Source organism: Berghia stephanieae, chromosome 7 (genome assembly GCF_034508935.2).
Source record: "Berghia stephanieae isolate SIO BIC M18660-M18661 chromosome 7, UCSD_Bste_1.3, whole genome shotgun sequence".
In the NCBI taxonomy this organism is placed as follows: Eukaryota; Metazoa; Mollusca; class Gastropoda; order Nudibranchia; family Aeolidiidae; genus Berghia; species Berghia stephanieae.
This window is the reverse complement of record NC_088366.1, coordinates 43,544,591-43,563,275: the sequence shown is the minus strand read 5'-3', so window position 1 is coordinate 43,563,275 and position 18,685 is coordinate 43,544,591. Positions and strand designations below refer to the sequence as shown.

At 32.2% G+C, this 18,685-nt stretch overlaps 2 protein-coding genes across 8 annotated transcripts in view; one reads left to right on the top strand and one right to left on the bottom strand.

The window, feature by feature from the left end:
• Nucleotides 1-8,800, bottom strand: part of LOC144977307 (hydrocephalus-inducing protein homolog) — a 97,970-nt gene extending 89,170 nt beyond the window's left edge. For all 7 annotated transcript variants that reach the window (XM_078922370.1, XM_078922373.1, XM_078922372.1 and 4 more), the window contains exons 1-9: nt 8,710-8,800; nt 7,228-7,375; nt 5,004-5,129; nt 4,206-4,325; nt 3,768-3,902; nt 3,234-3,433; nt 1,908-2,032; nt 1,086-1,287; nt 157-283 (exon numbers count right to left, since the gene is read on the bottom strand). In XM_078922370.1, the coding sequence (XP_078778496.1) occupies nt 157-283; nt 1,086-1,287; nt 1,908-2,032; nt 3,234-3,433; nt 3,768-3,902; nt 4,206-4,325; nt 5,004-5,129; nt 7,228-7,371 (1,179 nt within the window). In that variant the 5' untranslated portion in view covers nt 7,372-7,375; nt 8,710-8,800. The remainder of the gene's footprint in view (nt 1-156; nt 284-1,085; nt 1,288-1,907; nt 2,033-3,233; nt 3,434-3,767; nt 3,903-4,205; nt 4,326-5,003; nt 5,130-7,227; nt 7,376-8,709) is intronic.
• A 2,023-nt stretch (nt 8,801-10,823) lies between these two features.
• Nucleotides 10,824-16,953, top strand: LOC144977306 (PRELI domain containing protein 3B-like). Its single transcript, XM_078922369.1, has 6 exons — nt 10,824-11,031; nt 12,679-12,847; nt 15,024-15,110; nt 15,476-15,546; nt 15,938-16,040; nt 16,284-16,953. The coding sequence occupies exons 1-6, from the start codon at nt 11,000-11,002 to the stop codon at nt 16,395-16,397; spliced, it is 576 nt and encodes a 191-aa protein (XP_078778495.1). The 5' UTR covers nt 10,824-10,999; the 3' UTR covers nt 16,398-16,953.
• Nucleotides 16,954-18,685: the final 1,732 nt, after the last annotated feature.

Below are 18,685 nucleotides of genomic sequence, written 5' to 3'. Positions count from 1 at the left end.
TTTGACTGTACACTTGATTTTATCAATTTCATTCCAACATAATACCAGACGGATGCGGTGGGGTACATTATACAAAATACCTCTCTACCTGATAATGCCACTTGGTGAAAAAGAAAAGAAAAAAAATAACCAATTGTAAAGCTTCACTAAACTCACCCTTTTTCTATTCTGGAAAGTTCTGGACAAAATAGACAATTTGTCTCTCAATGTGGGGTCCGCAACACATTCATCCAAAAACCGATCAGTGTCACTGTTTTCCTCCCGGTCAAGCTCTATCTGACGACTAGAGAAAAAGAAAGCATTGGGTTTGATTTCAAGGATTTCATGAGAGATAAATCTAAGAATACTGTACATTTCTTTACATTCTTATTTTTGCATTATTGTTTTCAGATTAGAAATTTAAAACAAAATAATTTTTGAGAGTTCAAGATGATTACAACAATTTTAGAACACGTTGCCAAAAGTGAGATGATAGGATCATTTCAAATTGTGAGCAGTAAGTAAATCTAATTAATAACGTAATCCTGCACTTTATCTGAGGCAAAATATTATAGCCAAAGTAAGTTGAAGTTGTAGACAAAAGAAAGTTTTTGTCACAATTTAACATTCTGTCTCATTTGAAAGTTTCATCTATGCACGCAGCTTGCAACAAAATAATTTGACTGTTATTTTTTTAGGCCGGAGGGGTTGCTCAATTAAAGATTCTTTCATCGACTCTAAAAGCTTTGTTCCAAACTTTACGAATAAATCATTTTTCAAAATTACAATTTTATTGTTTGTATTTTCAGCTGAGAAAAAATCTGTTGGCTTTAACACCCCATACAAATGGAATTGGGCTTTTCTGATGAGGAGTTAATCAAAGTAATCGTTTAAACAATTTTTAACCGAATGAGATGATGCTTTATCTATCTTGCCCTCCTGTCAATCATAAATAAATAGCAATCTTTAAATCATAAAGTTTCTTCTTTTGCACAATTAAAAGTCAAATACACAAAATGTTTCCCATGTTTCAACAGTAGTAAGAAAAGACAAACTATAAAAAGCCATCGTGATCAAAATCAATAGTTGAAGGAAAAATAACCTACAGCAATTTCTGTTGGTCTTCATCATCCTGACTGGCAAATTGCGTCCATCTGAAATGAGCAATGACGTCACTTTTGTTGCTGATGTTAACTGTCCTCTGATTTGCCATAGAGATGTAAGTGTTCTCAATACGAATTGAGTTCTTGTCAAGACGGACCATAGCATCTTGGGCAGTTCCATACAACGAAATGAAGACCTCTTCTCCTACGAATTTAATTAGAAATTGATTCAACAAAGAAAAATGTATTCAAAGCTTTCTAATCTTTGATTATTTAAGAGTATGAGCAGTTATGGATATCATTACATATTATGATGATTATGATAATAATAATAATAATAATAATAATAATAATAATAATAAATAATAATAATAATATAATGATAATAATTATTATTATTACCATTACATTATTATTATCATCATCATTATTATTATTATCATTATTATTGTCATCATCATTCTTCTTCTTCTTATTATTATTATTATCATCATCATTAATATTATGTCATATGACAAAAAATAAATAAATAAATAAACACGGAAGTTTAATGTAATGTCAATCTATTCGCTCTGTGCTACATTATTGTTATTATTGATATTATTGATATTATTATTATTATTATTATTATTATTATTATTATTATTATTATTATTATTATTATTATTATTATTATCATTATTATTATCCTCCTCACTACCATTACTATCAGGCAAATATTGCATCTAATAAAGATATATTTGTAAGTGTTTGTTATAAAGCATGGGCCTCTTTCACATGTTTTAAAAATATTTTCAAACAAACTACAACTTATAATGAGATTACCTGTGTCATAAGTAAGACAAAGATCTTTTTTATCATCTCCTGCCTTTTCTGGTTTGAACTCCAGGGTTATCTGTACACTGTCCTTAACCCCTAGAGTGCCAATGTCAGGAGTTACAGAGAATGGTCTAAAATGTATCAGAGAAAGATTTTTTTTTTAATGATTGAATCAATTCACAATGATTATATCAAAGAGTCCATCATAAAATGTTCGTTACATCTTGATCTATTAATGCATCCATGATCTAATTACATGGTATTTATAAAAAGGGGTTGTGATTATTCATTAGAAAAATGAGTAATGAATTAAAATTGGGTCCAAGTGATCATAATATATGGAATAATAGAATTCTTTTCAAAATATGGAATAAATATTTAGATTTGGATTACTCATTCTTAGGAGGTTTTTTAATTATGAAAATATAAAGATATTCATCTGTTTCTGATAAACAATATGCTTCTTTTTAAAAAATTCATCCAATATAGCAAGTTGTGCAAGTCATAATATGTTATATTATATTCGTCAGTGTGTATGTGTGTGTCTGTGTGGGGGGGGGGGGGGAGTGTTCATTTTTAGAAATGTTTTATTATAATAATTGTGAGTTATGTCATTAAGTTTTACTAGTTAAATTTGTTAAATGGTTCTCTAGATAGATGTAATGGCGCTTAGAATGGATTGTATTATTATTATCATTAGTATTATTAACTTTTATTGATAATTACATCCCTTCAAACCGCATCTCAATCCATTATAACACTTAAAAATCTAACTAAAATCACAAGTAACATCCCTTAAAATCTACAAGCACCAATCTTTAGTGACAATTTAAATTATACGTGATATTTTTTTCCTGACATTTTATGAGTCTTGATGGAATGCCCTCGTTGTTGTTTTTAAAAGAATATCAAGGCACTAGATTAAAAAAAACCTATTGCTGATTCATTTGAATAATTCGCTGCCTTGTTATTGCTCCACATTTGCCTGTTTTCAGACAAATTGATTACAGTAATGATCTATTGTTACATCCTCAAACTTGTTTAATACGAAATTTTGCAGTGATTGTTTCTTTTTTAAATTAAAGCTTTGTAGTTCATGCAGTGATAAAAAAAAACGCATATTCACTTTATCCCTCTGGGATATGAGTGGTTAGGAGGGATATTACAGTACTTGGTGTCTTTCTGTGTCAGAGTTTTAAAATCTGTTTTATATCCCTTCCAACTAATAATCGTAATTTTCTAAATCATAAGTTAAGATTAACCTTCACTTGGCTACTAGCAAAGATGAAGAAAGATATAAATGATGATAAAGGAAATGGTAAAATTACTCACGGATCAACTTTGAGACTGAATTTAGCTTCCCTGCTTCCAATATTCCTGACTAGAAGAGTTCTTGTGTTGGGATATTTAACAGGACAAGTCGGAAATCTGATTTCATCAGGAAAATCAAGAATCCCTCTGGCACCGATGGCTCTGACCGGTACAACAAATTTTTCCCTCTCTGTTATGCAAATTAGCTCATGTTTGTAATCCTGATAAGAGAATATAATAGTTGTAAACTTTAAATATCATTCTTATTTTTGATTTTAAGAGTACTTTAAGAATGGTTAAAATACCTTTGATTTTCCATAAATAAATTTACTTTAAAAACCTTTAAAATTAAATTAATCTTTTTTTAAAAAAGAATTAGCAGTATTAAAATGAAAATAAAGAATTTATATTACATTTATTATCTCTGAACATAGAAACAAACAAATGCAAGAAATGCAAAAAAAGTAATGATTTTATCAAACAAGATTAAATTTTTTTTAATAAAAAAAAAAATGAGCTGCGTATTTGGTGTTTAAAAAATTAAGGGACACAAACTTTTTTCTCATCGGGCATAAACTGGATTCTGAATGTGGTGGGAAGTCCAGGTCCTACTTTATGACCTACATCATTTGGACTGATGATTTTGAAGTAAGGGGAACTGTCTTGTGTGACTTTAACTAGCCTGGGGACCTGCGCGAAAATGAAGAATTTAAAATCAAAACAAGAATAATCAAATGAAAACCAAAAAATCATAAGAATCATTAATATACTTTCATCATGATTTATGACTCATGATCATTTTCCATGCTTATGGTTGGCTAAAGAGAATATATATTGCATTCATAAAAATATGTTTAATTCTTCAAAGATTGAATCAAAATCATAACAGAATTAGGCCATTATCAAAAAAGAAAATCCTTGATATGTGTCTGATAAACGTCGGATCTCAAGAGGAAAAAAACAAAAACAGAATCAAGTGAGAAAGACTCATACTTTGTCATTGTTTCTGAGGACCAGTGGGACTTCATAAACTTCAAAGGGATTGAAATTTTGAAAATAGATCTCTGATGGAAATGGCTGGAACATTGGCTCATCGATGTTGACTTTGGAAAACTGAGAATAGAACAGGTCAGAATATATTACCTACAATTCTAATTTCACATTAAGAGAAATTTGTACATCCTTTTATATCAATGGCAATGATGTATTCAATGTTAATTGACATGAAATGAAAAAAAGCATTAAAATTTGGTAAGATAATAAAATGTGAATTAAAGGACTACAATACAATGGTAAATTAAAGAAGGTGAAAAAAGCATCCAAAAGTACAAAAACAAAAAAGATTACGGTTGAATTTTCCTCTCTTCTTTATCTGATAGTGTCATATACCACTAATCCTATTCAAATCTTGCACACTAGAATCTTTTTATAGCTTTACTTAGTAAAGTATAAAAGGAATGCAGTGTTTTAATGATGTTACCAAATTTCGTACACTCTTATATCCAACTACTAAGAACTGAACCAACATAGTATGGTAATTTTGATATAATTGTGATAGTCTAATCAAAACACTGCATTATGCTTTAACCTAATAACCACAAATTGAATTTCAAACACAATTTATAGAATGGGGTAATCATTTCATTTAATGGAAATTATTAACACTAATTGTCAGCAAAGGATTAATCTCGATCATGGCAGTAAACAACTGAATAACAAATTTAGTTCATTGGTCAAATATGATAAGTTATGAAGTGTTAATTCCATAGCCAAGAATCAAATGGAGCAAACCTTTTGAAGCGAAGTATCCCCCATATCCAGTAGTTCTACTTTCCTGGGAATTCTCATTATGTGTGTATTTGCAAGTTTCTGTTCTGTACTTAGTGATGTGTCAAACAGAAACTTGCTTGGTGTCATCTGTTGTAAAATAATAGTAATAGTAATAATAACAATAATAATAATAATAATAATAATAATAATAATAATAATAATAATAATAATAATAATAATAAAAATAATAATAATAATAATAATGATAACAATAATAATAGCAAATTTATGACCAGAAGAAAAAAGAAGAGCTTTAAAATAGCCGCTAAATGTGCTCAAAATAATTTACAAGGAGTCCCATGCTAAAAGCAATACAGAGTATGGAGCCATGTTATGATTTCTTTCCAATAGGGTAGAGGCTAGGAAGACCAAGATTTTGGTCTCCCTAGCCATATTGGTCGATTTTGGCTAGGGAGACCAATATCTTGGTCTCCTTAGCCAAAATGGCCCATTTTGGCTAGGGCGACCAAGATTTTCGTTTATGGAACTGTTTCTTTATGTTAAAGAGGCGAGTTTTTTCTTCTATTATTCTTTGCTTGCCTGTATGTTTTTGTTGTTGTTCTTTCATTTTTAAAATGCATAAAACCGCGGGGCCAGATATGGTGGGAGAATTATGTAAAAACGGAAAAAATCATGACGTTATTTTAATACAAAATGGAAATCAAAGATACGTACAAGCAACAAGAACAAAACCTTGAGATAATTACTGTCAAGTTTGTTTTTTATTAGATAACAATGCATGCTGACACGGAGAGAAAATAATAGTTGGCGTTTTTATACACCTCTATTGGAGGTGTACAAAAATGCACCGTTTTTATGCACCTCCGTTGGCGTTGATGGTAAATTAATGAAAATGTTGCTGCATACGTCCATGAGGTTTAAATAGTTTTAGATTGTAGTTTAGCATGCTGCTTAGTGATTACCGATGTACAATGATAATAAATTAAAGAATAATAACAATAATTTAAAAAATCAAAAGTAAAAAGACACATGGCACACAAATATTGATCTCAAATAAATAATTTTAGAAAATTAAAATTGAAGCTTTTTAAAAACATGATAAAAAGTTTTTGAAAAAAAAAAAGAAAGAAAAAAAGCAAACAAAAACAAAGTAAATAAAAAAAAAATGTCAACAATGGGAATCGAACCCGGTACATTCAAGGTTGGAGTCTGACAGCTTGTCCACTGCGCTACGGAGCCACCTGACTGTTCATCACATTTAATAAGGTCTTTCCAAAACATTATTTTACCTTCAATGCACCTTCTATTTTCTGGTTTTATATTTCGATTTTTTAAATTATTATTATTTTTATATAAATTTACATATATATAAAAAAAAAATTGTGTGGGCGACCGGCAATAACTTGCATCTCTTTTCTGACATTTGTTGGCGTATATACCCCCCCCCCCCCCCCCCCCAACCAAAAAAAAAAAGAAAAGAAAAAAAATTTTAAAGCAAAAACAGCAACAAAGACAAACAGGCAAGCAATAAATAAATAGAAGTAAAAACTCGCCTCTTCAACATAAAGAAACAGTTCTATAAATACAGTTTTACGCCGGGAGACCAAAATCTTGGTCTCCCTAAACACTTCCTTCCAATAGACAATATTGTTCCTGGCCATTACTAATTTTACAACAAAATGTGGTGAGAAAATGTGACTAAAGAGCCTTTTTGAAGGACTCAACTTTGCTTACTTACAGCTACACTCAAATCTTTGATCAAAGGTCATAAGCAGAGCGTGTCTATACCACACAGCCATTCCAACAAAACAAATGTGTATAATAGAGACACAGTACTTGTGAGTTTCTTCACAGCAATACTGATCTTTAATTCAATTTTCTTATTTTGTAAAATCTATATGAGGGGTGGAGTGCTGAGTGGTTAAGGCATTGCACTGTAATCCGGAAGGTCCCCGGTTTGAGCCCTACAAGATTATAAACCGCAATTTGCTCACTTTGGACAACATGGGTGATTCCTGTTAACATCAGACATCTTGTTTGATGGATTTTCAATTTTCCTTCATGGAATACCTAGGCGGCAGTATCTAATGGTGCTGAAGGGTATCATGTTTTTAAATTGTATGTAATTAGATGTTTTTAAAAACAATCTACAATGTTTTTTTAAATTTGTTCATTGTCTAAGTGGATCAACAGAGTTATAATTGCAGTAAATGTGCATACTTACTTTATGTTCATGGATCTCATCATCTTTGATAAGTTTAGGATTGCGTGGAGCAACCACACGTGTTTGGTAGTTTTGAGCATCGGGTCCCAAGGCCTCTAAGGTGCCTGTGGTACCCACTATCTCTCCAAATGGTCCAAGAGGCATGGTTCTGTGGAGAACGATTGAAAAATGGGTAGATGAATCGTATATTATGTTATCAAAATTTGATGAGATTTAGCAGCAACATTAAAACACGTTTATAAAAAAACATGAATTTGACTAAACAATCAAATTGAAATGAGGGTGATCCCAGCACGATCTTAGTCAGTTTCAGTCTTTGGTACAAATCCCAGAGCAAGAATCAAAGAAAAAAAATTAAATAGAAGACTATGAGGGCTTGACTTGATAAACTTCCACTGACCTCACTCGTTACTTTTGTCATTTTGTTTTAATTGGTAAACTAGCAACAAACATATTGGATCACTTTAAGATAGTGGATGGTGTTTTCAAGATTGAATGTTCGGATTATGGAAGCCTACTACATAATATTATACTTACTAGTTCCCAAATTGGGAATTTGGATTCAGAATAACGATTTTTGGAATATAGAGCACAAACAAAAATGAAGAATTTGTGCCCATCTTACCTATACAGATGGTAAATATTTCCAGATTGCACAGCTCTGAATTAGAGTTAGAGAGCGTTTACTAACTGTATTTGTCACCCATTGCACAAATTACACCTTCGATTTTTAATACAATTCTATCGATAACCATAGTACAACTCTTTGTTATCACAATCATCGAAAATTCCTAGTCGATCATCAATATTTTATTTTTAATATTTATATATAGAGGATTTCCTAATGGCTCCAACTCCACGTCCAACCTTCTGAAGAAAAAAACCCCGGATTTTCTTGATGCTTATCATCTCATGTCTCTGTCAGGCTATTTTCACTTTTGAAAGAAAAATATTTTTTTCATAAACACATCCATTCTTAACTAGAGACAAGATGCTTTATAAATTGAAAGTTTATTCGGACTCCCGTAGGACTAGGTTGAAGTTAGTAAGGCCATCTCTACTGACTGCTGAAGTTAAAGACAAACTAGATAGGCCTAGGCTAACTGACTAACTGGGCTCGGCTCAGTAACTTAGTAGACTACTACGTACTATCTAGAAATCATAAATCTGTGATCGTCTCCAAAATACATGACAGAACATAGGCCAACCATTTAAAAGAGCGTTTTTAAAAATCGGGTATTCAGTTAAAACTGCGTGTTTCTACTCCTTTATTTTACTAGATATCTGTGTAACTAGTCTAAACGTCTATAGATTAGAAACGGGAGACAACGTCAACAACATCATCAACAATCAATGGCAATGGAACGCCGAGCAGGCAAAAATAAACACACACAAAATGTACACACAACAAAATAAATAGATATTGTTAAATGTTGTGTCTGAAATATTTTTTGAAGATTGAGATGCATATGCAGTACTTACACAATGTAAAAAATGTAACAAAAAGAATTAGGATTCCTTCACTCTGTGCGCCATATTGTATGAGTTACTATGGACACATTCAACTTTTGTTAGAGCTTGTTCTATTAGCTAAGCTTTCAAACGATCAACCAATCGTCTTCTATATAACAAATAAAAGTACCGGGCTTTAGGGCCATTTTGACAAAAGAGTATTATGCTAGAATACGTTGCAAAATCATTTCAAAATTATTTTAATCAATCAAGGAATAATATTGAATAGAACTATTTCCATAATATTTTTAATGTAATATCGAAAGTAGAAATAATGATGTAATACAGCAGCAAAAATTGGCCGGTAAAACTTGTGTAACCTTGACAGCGATTGAGGTCATTATCATAATAATCCTATTTCGACCTCGGTTCAACTTGGCCATCCTTTTGTGTGTGTATGTTTGGGGGGGGGGGGGGGGGGGGGGGGGTTATCATTCTAATCGTTACGTCAGATGATTAACGATTAAAAGTTCAATTTCTTTATCTGGTTCACTGACGTCTTAAAATTGAAAATCGATTGTAATCATGCATATTGTAGTTTGATAATGCACTGAGTCGCGAAATTACGCACGTTGGCCACCTTGATATGATCGTATTGATCATTACCATTCGTTGTTTCTTATTTTGTGCCCAGCCATCTCAAACCGGTTTTATGTCGGCACCATTGCTACCCCCCCCCCCCTCACACACATCTTTTTGTCATTATCTGCCACTTACACTTCATATTCTCTCTTTGAGACAGGTACGATTTGGATTTCAAATTGAACAATCTTTTATTTATTCAACAATAATAAGTACTTAATTCAAAAGTAACCAACTGGAACCTCGAGTAGCGCGACAATGTTATAATTTTAAAATGGAGAGAAAGATAAAGTGAGTAAATGTGACTCATATAATAAAAGGGAACAACACAATACAAACGACGTTTCGGCCTTCTTGGTGAAGGCCAAAGGCCGAAACGTATTTTGTTTTGTGTTGTTCCCTTATTTATGAGTCAAATTTACTCATTTTATCTTTCTCTCCATCTTATTGGCTCATTTAGACACCTCTAGTTTATAGAGCAGTAAAGTTAGGTGCCCCAAACGTAAACAATAACAAGTTGCTAGTGATTTCCGTTAGGGACCGGAATAATTTACGCACAATATAGGTCTCCCAATTTTGTAGTTTGAGTTGTAGGCAATACACTTTCAGTATTGAAAATATGTTTACATAAAATCTAACAGTTGCAGAAATAATAATATAAGGTTAAATTATTATGAAAATCAGGCTCCGAATAATTCTCGTTTTGTTCACACCAGCGCAATAATTTGCTCTGGTCTAAAAATAGATAGACTGTAACTTTTGATAAATTTTAGAAAATTTTACCTTTTGTTCCATAAAATATCCATATCTAGACATTATTTGATGCATGATCGAGTATTTATGAATATGTGTTTCTTTTGCCACCTAACAGCCAAATTTTAAAGGTTATTTTTTTCTATTATTTACATTGGAACGTGAGCTGTCAAGACAGGAACATGTGGTTTGCCACGTGCTTCTCGACCTTTGTTTACGTTTGGGGCAACTAACTTTACTGCTCTATAATTTCTAGAATATGAATCCAAAATAAATAAATCATTCAATCAAAATTAACAATACAAACACGATTCCTCCTTGCTACCAATTTTGTTTTGTTTGGCTATGCATGTGGTCATCTGGCAGCATTTCGAGTAAAATTCCAGTGCAAAAGTGAGGCAAGATTTGTCAGATTGTTTAATTGACAGCTTTGAATATTCAGACAAAAACTTTACCATTGGAACGTTTGAGGTTTATGTCAAAATGTAAATTCAGGCAAGGTGATAATATCATATGGCGTGATGATCTATTTTGTCTTTTGACTGCATAAACACCATTGCATAGTGGTATTTCTTAACATGTATTTTTGTAGTTTTAACGGTGAAGAATAACCGCAAAAATCTGACACATAAACCACTTTTCGATTAGCCAAATTGTACCATCTACCATGAAGTGTTTCTATTTTTAGAGATCGTAACCCCGCCCACACGTTGGCGGAAGCATGCGAATTTGCGTCATTCATTCGTCTCATTCGACCCTTGTCCTTTTTTTGGGGGGGAAGCACAATTAAAACACTGCATGTGCTCCTCTTTCGGCCAGTTAACTTGTGTAATTCTGAGGAAATTTGATAACACTTGAAAATAATACTTAGTGCCACAATTTAAACATTTTGTCTTTTATCTCAATTAAACAATCGTTTACAAAAATGAGGATTTGGAACAGTGAGCACACATTCAAGTAAGACATTTTCTGTAAATTACAGATCGATTATCATTCATTTCATTACCTTGTCATCCTCTTACTCATGCTCATACTCATGCCATGGTACCATTTTATTACGTTTATAACTTAATTTCATTTAGGCCACCTCTACTATTCGAAGTACTACTGTGAATAGTGATTTATTCGAAGTAGTTAGTACTGCGAATAGAGATAGCGTACCTAATTGAAATTGGCGTAATATTATTCGTTATTCGCAGTATAGACAGCAAATGCGGGTTCGTTCTTATTTGCAGTAGTCTAGAAGTAGAACGAGCCTTGAGCTTTATTGTATGTCTAGTATAAAAAGGAGTGAGCGCAAAATATAAATAAACATTTATCATTTTTTTTAAAAATATGGGTTATTATTTCTTATAAGATAATATTGATTGGTGGCGTTTTTATGCACCTCCGTTGGGAAGTGTACAAAAACGCACCGTTTTTATTTTTATCATGCACCTCAGTTGGCGGTGATGGTAAATTAATGAAAATGTTGCTGCAAACGCCCATGAGGTTTAAATAGTTTTAGATTGTAGTTTAGCATGCTGCTTAGTGATTACCGATGCACGCTTATACTATACTATGCAATGATAATAAATTAAAGAATAATAACAATAATTTGAATAATCTACAGTAAAAATAAAAAGAAACATGGCACACAAATACTGATCTCAATTAAATAAATAATTTTAGAAAATTAAAATCAAAGTTTTTAAAAACATAAAAAGTTTTTGGAAAAAAAAAATAAAAAAGCAAACAAAAACAAAGTAAATTTTAAAAAAAAATAAAAAAAATATTTCTACAACAATATGGGAATTGAACGCGGTACTTTCAAATTTCAAGGTTAGAATCTGACAGTTTGTCCACTGCGCTACGGAGCCACCCGACTGCACTCATCACATTTAATAAGGTCTTTCTAAAACATTATTTTACCTTCAATGCAACTTCTATTTTCTGGTTTTATATTTGGATTTTTAAAATTATTCTTATTTTTATATAAATTTGTTAACAAAAACATCCTATAGATGTCACAATATAACTTTCGCCATGTCCAATTACAGAAACAAAATATTGCTAATGGAATTGGGTGGGATGCGCGTGTGTGACTGAGGTGTATAAAAACGATCCGTTAAGATACACCGTCAACGGAGGTGCTTAAAAACACTACGAAAAATATTACTCTATCTATTACTTCTATTATTATTTTGCATTTCGTTTACGATCTGCCTGTTGTTGTGTAGTGATGGTGGTGGTGATGTAGTAGTGGTAGTGATGACTATAAGTATAAAAGGATAATGCTGATGATGATGTAATGGTGGTGGCAGTTGCTGTAGATATTGGTGCACAAAATTGTTGTGCTCTAAAATTTTATTTACAACTATAGTCATGCTTAAATTTAAATGGTGATATATCGAATTACTGTGATCATCAAACAGTTTTCAAATAGCTTTGAAAGTCAATAACTTTTTATGTTTGTCAGGATAATTTTTGTTTTGTTTTGCATTGTATAATTTCTCAGTTCTATGCTAATCTCTTTCTTCCTGCTGTATCTCAAACGTCAAATTTTGTTCTTGATTGCTGATTATTAGTATTAGTGAAATGAATCACTCTTTCTTGTCCTTATAGCCACAGTTGGGAGACTGTTGTAACTGCGGCATGGAGAAAATATCCCAACCCTCACAACCCAGGGGTAAAGGGCATTGACACACTTGATCGCACTATTGATGAGAAAGGAAGATTGAAATCCCATAGACTCATGTCAACATCTTGGGGTATTCCAAGTTTAGTTACAAAGGTATGTGTTCAAGTATGTATGGCAGATCTATGTTTCGTTTTATTGTCAATCCACTTTTTTTTTAACATTAGAACTTGTCATCATCTACTGTCTTGTATGTATGTCTTTTTTTTTGTAAAAAAAAAATTTTAAAAGATACAAGAAGACATGGGGTATGTTTCAGAGTTAAGTTTCCCTGTCACCCTGTACTCACATTATAACAGGGTGTCCAGGGAAGTCGGAAATTGGTAGGATATTTCATACTTGGTCGGAAATAATGAGATTGAGCTTAAAATGCACAGAGGATACGTGCTTTATTCAAAGTAGTTATTATTTTATTCTACAACCGCCACCTCATCGCCATCCATGCCACCACCACATCATCATCCTTACCACCACTACTGCTGCAAACACTACCACATCATCATCCCTGTCACCACTACTACAACCACATCCTCCACATCACTACCACCACAACTACTAGAACCACCATCACATTATCATACCTACCACCACCATTGCTACAAAAGCTACTACATCGTCATCCATATCACCACCACCACATCATCATCCCTACCACCACAACGACTACTACTATCACCACCACTATTACTTCAACCACATCATCACCATCATCCCTTCTATCACAACCACTACTGTAACCACCGCCTCATCATCGTCCTTACCATCACCACTATACAAGAGAAAAGTCCTCCTTTTTTTGTGACCAGTCATTTTTCACCTCTGCTGTTACTTTGTGTTTAGGTTAGACCTATTTTAAGAAGGAATGTCTTTTTAAGCGTATAGAACACTGTGGGGATGGCAAGAATTGTTAACATGTCTGCTGGACACCCTGCATAATGTTATGAATAACCTTGTACTTGGTATTAAATGAAACTTTATTCTATTACCTATTCAACATAAGAACTGTTATGTTCCACACACTTTTGCATTTGATGTATACAGTTCCTGTTATTTTTACATTTTGCTTGTGTTTGAGAGATCGAGAAATTGTCTTCCTTTTTGATAGATTACTATTGTCATCACTGATTAAGCTATGTAAAGTTAACTGCTAATCATCATGCCTGGTGGAACATTCCAGGAGTTCTGGACCAAATATCCGGCTTTCAAAGACTGGTTTAAAAATACTAGCAACTGCATATTGTGTAATTTATATCAAGACCATGAGAAGGTCTGCTTTGACTTCCCACATGCAAGGGAACAATTACAAGTCACTAGCATTAGCTATATCTAGGAGTGACAGATGATCCTTACTTAACTTTGTTGCAAAGTCATCTACGTCTACTAGCTCTTGCGCTTCTGATTCAACGCAGGCATTGGTGATGCCAAAGCCTTCATCATTAGTTTTGTGTTTCAAGTCTGATTTCATTGATGCTGAGATTTGGTGGTGTGTGTGGACGGCAATGAAAAACCACTCTGTCAGTGCGAATGAAGACGTTGACTTTTATTTTAAACAAAAGTTCAGTTGATACAAAAATACAAAAATTTTGGAGAAACTATTGGTCTTGAAAAAAAATTGGCAGTCTTGAATTTTGAAATGGGTTTTGAGTGGGAACCCTGATTGTCTCAAATTTTGGTAGTTCTGGGTTGCTTATTAGCAAAGTTATGGAAGAGGGAAACTTATGTCTGCATTTATGCATGGAACATGGAAGAATTGTCAAAACCAACAAATTTGTTCAAATCTCACTTATTTTATTGCTGCATTAACTAAGGTTATTTCCTGTGTGAGGTTTTTTTTTTGTGGGAAATGAGGTCATATAACCCCCTATATCTGTTTTCTAGCTTGCTTTCTCTCATTATCTTGGAATGAGATTATAGTCTTGTCCCAACCCTGACTAGAGTCTTTTAATGTACTATTATATTTATTTTTAAAAAATATGTGATGTGTTGTAAACATTTGAGTGTATACCTCTTTGTGGGATCCTGAGCTTTTAGGTCTGGATGAGACTTTTAGGTGATCTCAAACTAAGTACATTGATAGTGTTCTACATCTGTCTCTTAGAACCAGTCTTTTTCTTTTTCTCGTGTGCTTTTAATTGTAAATAATTTTTTTACCATCCCACTTTCTTCCTTTTTACTGGCGCTAAAATGACTTAAATGTGTAGCAGGTGACCCTTAAAAATATATGGTTATTTTAATACTAATTTTAAATTATGTCTTTCCACTCTCCTTTCAGCTTATAGGTATGCAAGAAACTTGTTTTGCTAATGAACATTCCATTGTTGACCCCGAAGCAAAAACATTCACACTTAGGACCAAAAATGTAAGGCTTGAATGTCATTCTTTCCGTGTTTAATTATTTCTGTACTTAATTTAGTTTTTAATTGTTAATGAATGGACTTGCAATTTATTGAACAAAATATTTGTCTGTATTTTAGAAGGATTTACTGAAAATTTTTTTAAGATATAGATTTTATTGTCAAAAGAAAAGAAAAAGGGAATATATTGTTTAACTTACCAATAATCGATCTCTGACCAAATCAGAATATCTTTTATACAGTGAATGTAATTAAGACTTTTGTTTGTTTCACATGCTTGACATTATTAAATATGGTGTTCAGTTCTTAACACTGCACATCAGTGACAATCCCATTTGTTTAACCTGTAGTTTGGATTCTGTTCTAACAGGTTACTTTGTCAAATGTACTGAGTGTCGATGAGCAGCTTGTTTACTCACAACACCCAACAGATCCAACCAAGTAAGTTTTATTTCAAATTATTTTTGTTGTTTTCAAATTCAGATGCGAGAAATGTTTAGCAGTTAGAGACTTGATGCATGGTGGAACAATTAGTATAGATGCATTTACCCACTCTCCAGAAGTTGGCAGTGCATCTAGATTATCAAATATAGTTTATCATCTCGATAGCTCTAAAGGGTGTTAGTGAAGTAAAAATGGGGCTTAAAGGCAATCGTTCAAAGTTGTCATCCTTTTTCACTTTTTGTCACCATCGGCACTGATTAGAGATTGATAAGTTGCCTAATATCACATTTTCTTTTTCTCTCTTTAAAAAAAAGTAAAATTATATTGTTTTGTCGCTTAATTTTTGCATGGGTATTTTTATATTGCATACGGTCAATTGCTTTTTCAGAACCATTTTAAAACAAGAAGCTACAGTAACAGTTTCAAACCTACCCTGGTGTAGCAAATTGGAAACTATGATGACAGATGCTATGTCAAACAATGCCCATAAAGTATGTTTTTTTTCTTCTTACTGAGAACATTCCATTTATTATATGTAAGTAACATCTTATCAGACTTGATTTGCTACTTAAATAAGTGGAACTAAAAGTTAAAACTGCCTAAGTATTAATCAATCTTTACAGTTGCCAATGACATTTCAAAAAGCATTTTACGATCTTATTATGGTTGTTAATGGGAAGAGACATTTTTTTGCATCCATTAACAGTATTCTCTCTCTCTCTCATCGTATTTAGGGAAGGCAGGCCATGGAGTGGGTAATTGATACAATCAAAAAGGAGGCCATGGAATTGTCAGCAGAGGCCCAAAAATGTATGGATAATGTCCTGCCACACACCAGGTCTTTATGATCTTGGACACAGATTAGCTATACTATTCGATGCTTGTAATAAATGTTTTATTTTGATTAGGTCTTTATATAAATGGAACAAAGCAATATATTTTGATATAAATATATGTACATATTTTTTATCAAGCATTCAGATTTTTATTTTAGAACACAATGTCGGTAGGTTATCTAGTAAATGACAATTCATCCTTGCTTACTCTTTGGCTTTAGAAGACACTCAAGTATCTTTTTTATTTCACAACTGAGGATGGTGTTTCCCCATGTGAAATATAAAAAATGCAACTTCCATCACATATTTTTTAAAACCATTCAGTCAATTTGCAAGCATATGTCATGTACATCACTGCTACACAAATTAACACCTTTTTCATTTTGACCATAGATATTTTACCTTAAGTGTTGATGGATTAAGTTTGCCTTTGGAAAATTCTAGAAAATATTAAACCTCGGACTTCAAAGAAATTCTAGTATTATTTTAAAAAAATTAAATCTCACTTAAATTCTAGTTTCTATGATACAAAAGTCATTCTTTTTCATTAACTTTCAAAAAAAAAAAATATATATATATATATATTATATATATATATATATATATATATTATATATATATATATATATATATTGTCTTTAATAGTAACTAATAATAATAATAACCTTTACTGTCCCTAGAGGCAATTATTGTTAGGTTACAACTCGAAAGAAATTATTAATGAAAAGTAATCGTTTTGACTACATGATTATAATATATATAATAATGTAGAAATGGAAAAGGTTACTTACACATTTATTTGTTGAATCGATCTGTTATGAATATCTCATAGCAAGATTTTTCTATGCTGATCCATCCATCCAATTTTTTTTACATGTACATAATCTTAACATAGGTGTTGGCACCTCCTCTGCTAGACAAGCATTAATGTGATATTACTTCTTAATTTTACTGAAAATGCAACACTTTACTACCTTCATCATTTTGGCATGGGGTGTACAAAATTCGCCAAATTTAAATGTACAGGAGTCAGTATGTTTGTGTGCATGAGAATGGCTATGGATGGTTGAATTGTTTTTTGAATCCCTTTTAAAAAAAACTTGAATGGGGATAAAGATATTGCAAGTGTAATAATACTATGCTAGCGATTAATTGGATCTGTTTATTATTGTCGTGTTGTATTTATTTAAAACACTGTTTAGATAGGGAGTTGAATGAGGTGAATTCTCTGACATATGAAATGTATGGGATACTTTTCTATATTGGGCAATCATGGAGGGCATATTGTACATACTCATTCCACAAATCAACAACTTTCAGGGTTTTTTTTTTTTTGTCTAGGTGATTTTGGCTTTGCCAGAAAACTTGAATTTTAATGTTTAAACCCATGGCATGAGTGCTTGATTTATGAAATTTCTGTTAAATACTCAGAATTATGTGTTATTGTTTTGTTTTTTTTGTTGTTTTTTTTTTTTTCTTAAAGGGAATTGTTCAATTTAAGATTGTGTTTTTGGGGTATAGAAACTATCTAATTATGTGCAGGATGAAGTGGATGGATGTAAACAAAGCCAAATTCTGACTTTGTCGAAAATCTGATTTTAACCCACTGACAAGAGGTGGGATTTTTTATTATCAGGGTTTTTGCATGAATGACAATGATAGCGTGGAGATGTATTTGCAGTGGGAAAGTTTGAATCAGCTATGGACTTCTTTTCTTTAAACTGTGAAATGAAGACCTTTAGCCATCTTGAGGAACCATATTGGCCTTAGTCTACACTCAGGGATATTTTCATAGGTTTGTTCAAATCATTTTTTTTCATATCACTTTTTTATTTAGTATGTAAGGCTCGAGAGACTTTGCGAAGTATATTCTAGTATGAAAAGAAAGAAAGCTATGTGTGCATTCTGGGGTTTTTTTTTGGGGGGGGGGGGTGTGTTTTGAATTTTTTATTATTTTTTTTTTAATTTTTAAGGGCACCAGGTTTCTCTTGGCTATTTGTGTAGAAATCGGCTGATTGACTGTTTATGAAGACTTCTCATGTTACAATGTCCTAGAAATCAATCAGTGCCTTCTTTACCAAAGTGTCCTTTTCCACATTGTGATTTGAAACGCACACTTTTTTTCACTCATCTCTTTTAAATATTTGTCAACTTGTTTTAAGAAGGGTCTTTCACATTTTGGACACGTATCTTTTGATGACATCATCTTGTGGTTTAATATCTGCTACTATGATATGCTACAGAAACTGGAAATAATATGTTTATCTTTATTATTATTTTTATTTTTTTTTGGTAAAGGT